General features: G+C 38.3%; 1 protein-coding gene across 1 annotated transcript in view; it reads left to right on the forward strand.

Annotated features, from left to right (window-relative positions):
- The first annotated feature begins 3,158 nt into the window (after positions 1-3,158).
- LOC138055785 (serine/threonine-protein kinase PAK 3-like) overlaps positions 3,159-3,505 on the forward strand; it is a 15,928-nt gene continuing 15,581 nt past the window's right edge. Inside the window, exon 1 of the mRNA XM_068901657.1 lies at positions 3,159-3,505. This exon is cut by the window's right edge and continues 61 nt beyond it. Within this exon, the coding sequence (XP_068757758.1) occupies positions 3,159-3,505 (347 nt within the window).

Consider the following 3,505-nt stretch of genomic DNA (forward strand, 5'->3'; position numbering starts at 1 on the left):
TTGCCATGGCAATAGCAAAGCCTCGAAAAAACACCCTATATTTTGGTTTTACCTGCTCATATCTGAAAAACGAACCCGGAGAGTCCAACTTTGTATGGCACAAAAGTGATCAGCTGGCCAAGATGACGCTCTCTGCAAAGTTTGAAAAAATTCTGTGTAGCGGATTGAAAGCTACCTTAAATTTTCAATTATTTATGGTGGATCTGAATCCGCTCCACAGAATGTTTTTAAACTTTGCAGAACGTTTTAGTCTGGCATACTGATTACATTTCAGAAATAAAAATGGGGATCACCGAAATCGTTTTTGAGATATGAGCAGCTAAAGCCAAAATATGGGGTGTTTTTACGTCACAATAATGACAGAATCTTTTTTAGCAAGAACTGGTGTTTGATATGGTACTACGTATAACATTGTTGTTTAAGTGATGAAGTGTTGTAGTGTTAATCCTTCTAATAAGAATGTTTCTTTAAAGTGTTGAAGCTACAGATAAACTAGGAGTAATCGTAGATTAGAGAGTGTGTTTAAGTATTGGTACTAGGCTTGCAGAGATGTATCCAGGTTTTCAAATTTGGTGGTCCTCTGGACCCGTTCTTGAAAAACTTGGGGTTCCACTGCAAAATTTCGGGGGTCCAGCTAATTAATATTCAAAAATATTTAATATTCCATTTATTGCCTGTTTAGTAATTGCTGCTGCGGTACCCTTTCCGATTTCTAAGGAAGTCTTGTCACTCCCCTCGAATATGTACTTAAAATAAAATGATCAATTTATTTGAAGCTGTTATGCCCATTGATTCATCGATCAAAATTGAGTTGTATAGGCTGTCAAACCTCCATCTGAAACCGTCTCCAGGAATCTGTAGGCTGTAGGAACTGTTGGCTCCAGTCATAGTTAATCTAGGGACTGGTTATGAAACCCTGGGAATTTCAAAAGCAGGAACAATACAGTCGCAATTAGATGTTGGACCGACCGTGACCCTGCACAATCTTTTGTTTTTGGTTCGCAAGTTAATTTCGAATAAATTAGTCGAAGCTTTTGATTGGTTATCCTGCCGAAAAAAGCGTGTTTTTGTCGGGTTTTGTGCAGGGTCAAGGCCAAAAAGGCGGACAAAAACATGAAACAAAGAAACTTGTTAAGTTTCATAACCAGCCTACGTCTATTAACTATGCTCCAGTTGATAAATCATCTACAGATCTCCACAGCCAAAAAGAACAGAAATGAATCTCACTTTTTTTGTGGAAGAGCAATCATTTATTTTAACAACACGTGCAGTTTAATTTAGGGACAAAAGAGTAAACAAATATAAGCAATACACCGTCATCGGCTCGTAACTTCGCCATGGCCAATGTTAATTATCAAGCGAGCGATTCAATACATTCAAGTTTCATGTTAAACACGTTATTTTAACACTAACTCCGAAAATGGTGCATCATTTGCAAAACAAAGACGTTACGTGCAAAACAAGAACCGAGACGCTGACACGTGCACGCCCGAAATTAATATCAACAGGGTTGCACAAAACCAAAATTTAACACACTTCGCCATACGGTTCTCTGTCATTTCGCTCACAATAAACAAACCAACGCTTGAAATTCGCTTGGAAAGCATGCAACAAACTGAACTTCGACTGAGATGCTAGGCAACGTTTACACGAACGCGGTTTCACATCTAAAAATCACCTGCGATCAGGCGTTTCTTAAGACAGGGCGGAACGCCCGGCCCTGTCTAAAGAAAAGTACGCGTGATCGCAGGTTAATCTAAACAACTCAGAAAACCTCACGCAACATGCGGGAATTCAAACACAAGAACGTAACTCCTCAAGCTGGACATAACTTCCGATTCGTTGACAAAATGAAATCATTCGACTACAAACATCGGAAAATAACACCTTACATGTAACTTGAAATTTGAGGAATTTGATCATTTCTCCATGAGTTAAAATAGCAATGGCGATGATGTCATTTGTGTTTGTCCCTGCTGTATTCTGTGGGGGGCGCAGTCTCACAGTCTGCATTAGGACTACTTTCTATCGAACGCCAACTTAGAAATATAGTAATAGGACTTTTCACGGCCATTTCAGCTGTTAGGGACAGTTTCTTTCATGTTTATAGCTGCGGTTCCTCCTTTAAAATATTAACAGCTGTTAACGTTAATTCAACACGATTTTCGTTATTGATTAAAATGATATGTTCGAGCATGAAGCAAGACTCTGTGATTTCAGAAGCTGAACCATGATCTGTATTTGTTATATAATTCTTAGTAATGAGCAGATTGCGGAGAAGGAATTAATTGCCACTTGAATTTTAATTTGCGTTAGCAATTAGTGGTGAAAAAGTCACATTTCTTTGTACTTAATGTATTAATAAAAGACAATTAAGTAGCGGAGTCCAAGCTCTGCTGTTGTCTCTTGTGTTTTCAATTATTCTGAGACTTTATATCAACGGGAAGTAATCGTTGAAGTTTAAGATGCATGTTTTCATTTCTTAAATGAACGAGTTTTTTTCCTTTCAAATGGGCGTCACTGAAGCAACAAAAGGACGCTGACACCGGTGGCGCCGACAAGTTCATACCTCGTCATTTTCAAACACTTAAAATTTGTTTTTTCCATGGATTAATGTTCAAGTACATGCTAATTACTTTTCCAAAAATGATTGACAGGCCATCCTACTCATGCAACTGGTGCAACATATGTAATCACCTGGGTAATCACTTCAATTTAATACTTTAATGTGACTTTAAAATGGTCATAAAATTCGTAAAAGGCGCTCCGCCACTCTAAGTGTTTAGTCTGATTCAAGACCAGCTGCGTTTGGCTTTAATTATAAGCATCATTTAAACTCCTCCCGCTGCAAGGAATTTGCGTCATATTATTTGCTTTAAATTGAAGCACACGTTGTTCTATATAAAAGTTAAATATTTCCCTTATTCTTAACCAAGTAAACGCCTAAAATTTACGATGACACGGCAAAAAACATATAAATGTTAAAGAAGGCACGTGAATAACATATTTTCAATTTAAAGATCACACCCACAATTTTCAGACAATCAGTTGTTGGAAGGTTTTTATGTAAATCAGGAACCGCACCAGAGCTGAACCCGCTTCTGTTAAGTTAACACACAAAAAAACACAAGAAGAGGTGCCACTGTATTTTATTGAAGATGTCAATATCTGAAGAAGAGAATGACACTTCCACGTTACTCCCATTGTGTTATACGCCAAACAAGAGAAACACAGCTGAGCAAGATCAGCAGGTGGGAAAAAGTTTTCCAATTGATGTCACACAGGCATGCTCTCGGAAAAATTGTAAATTAACGAGCGCTGTAAGTTACGAGCGAAATTTAGCCGGAAGTCCTGAAAAGCTGTTTTCACTTGAGTTAAAGTTGCCTGCTTCACCATCAGACTCTCCAAACGACAAGGAAGCGAAAGGTGCACCCGTTTCGGACTTTCCAAGCTTTCAAGCTGATTCGGGAACTTCCAGAGATATGTATACCTGGAATTTGGCAAA

Source organism: Montipora capricornis, chromosome 7, assembly GCF_036669925.1.
Source record: "Montipora capricornis isolate CH-2021 chromosome 7, ASM3666992v2, whole genome shotgun sequence".
Lineage (NCBI taxonomy): Eukaryota > Metazoa > Cnidaria > Anthozoa > Scleractinia > Acroporidae > Montipora > Montipora capricornis.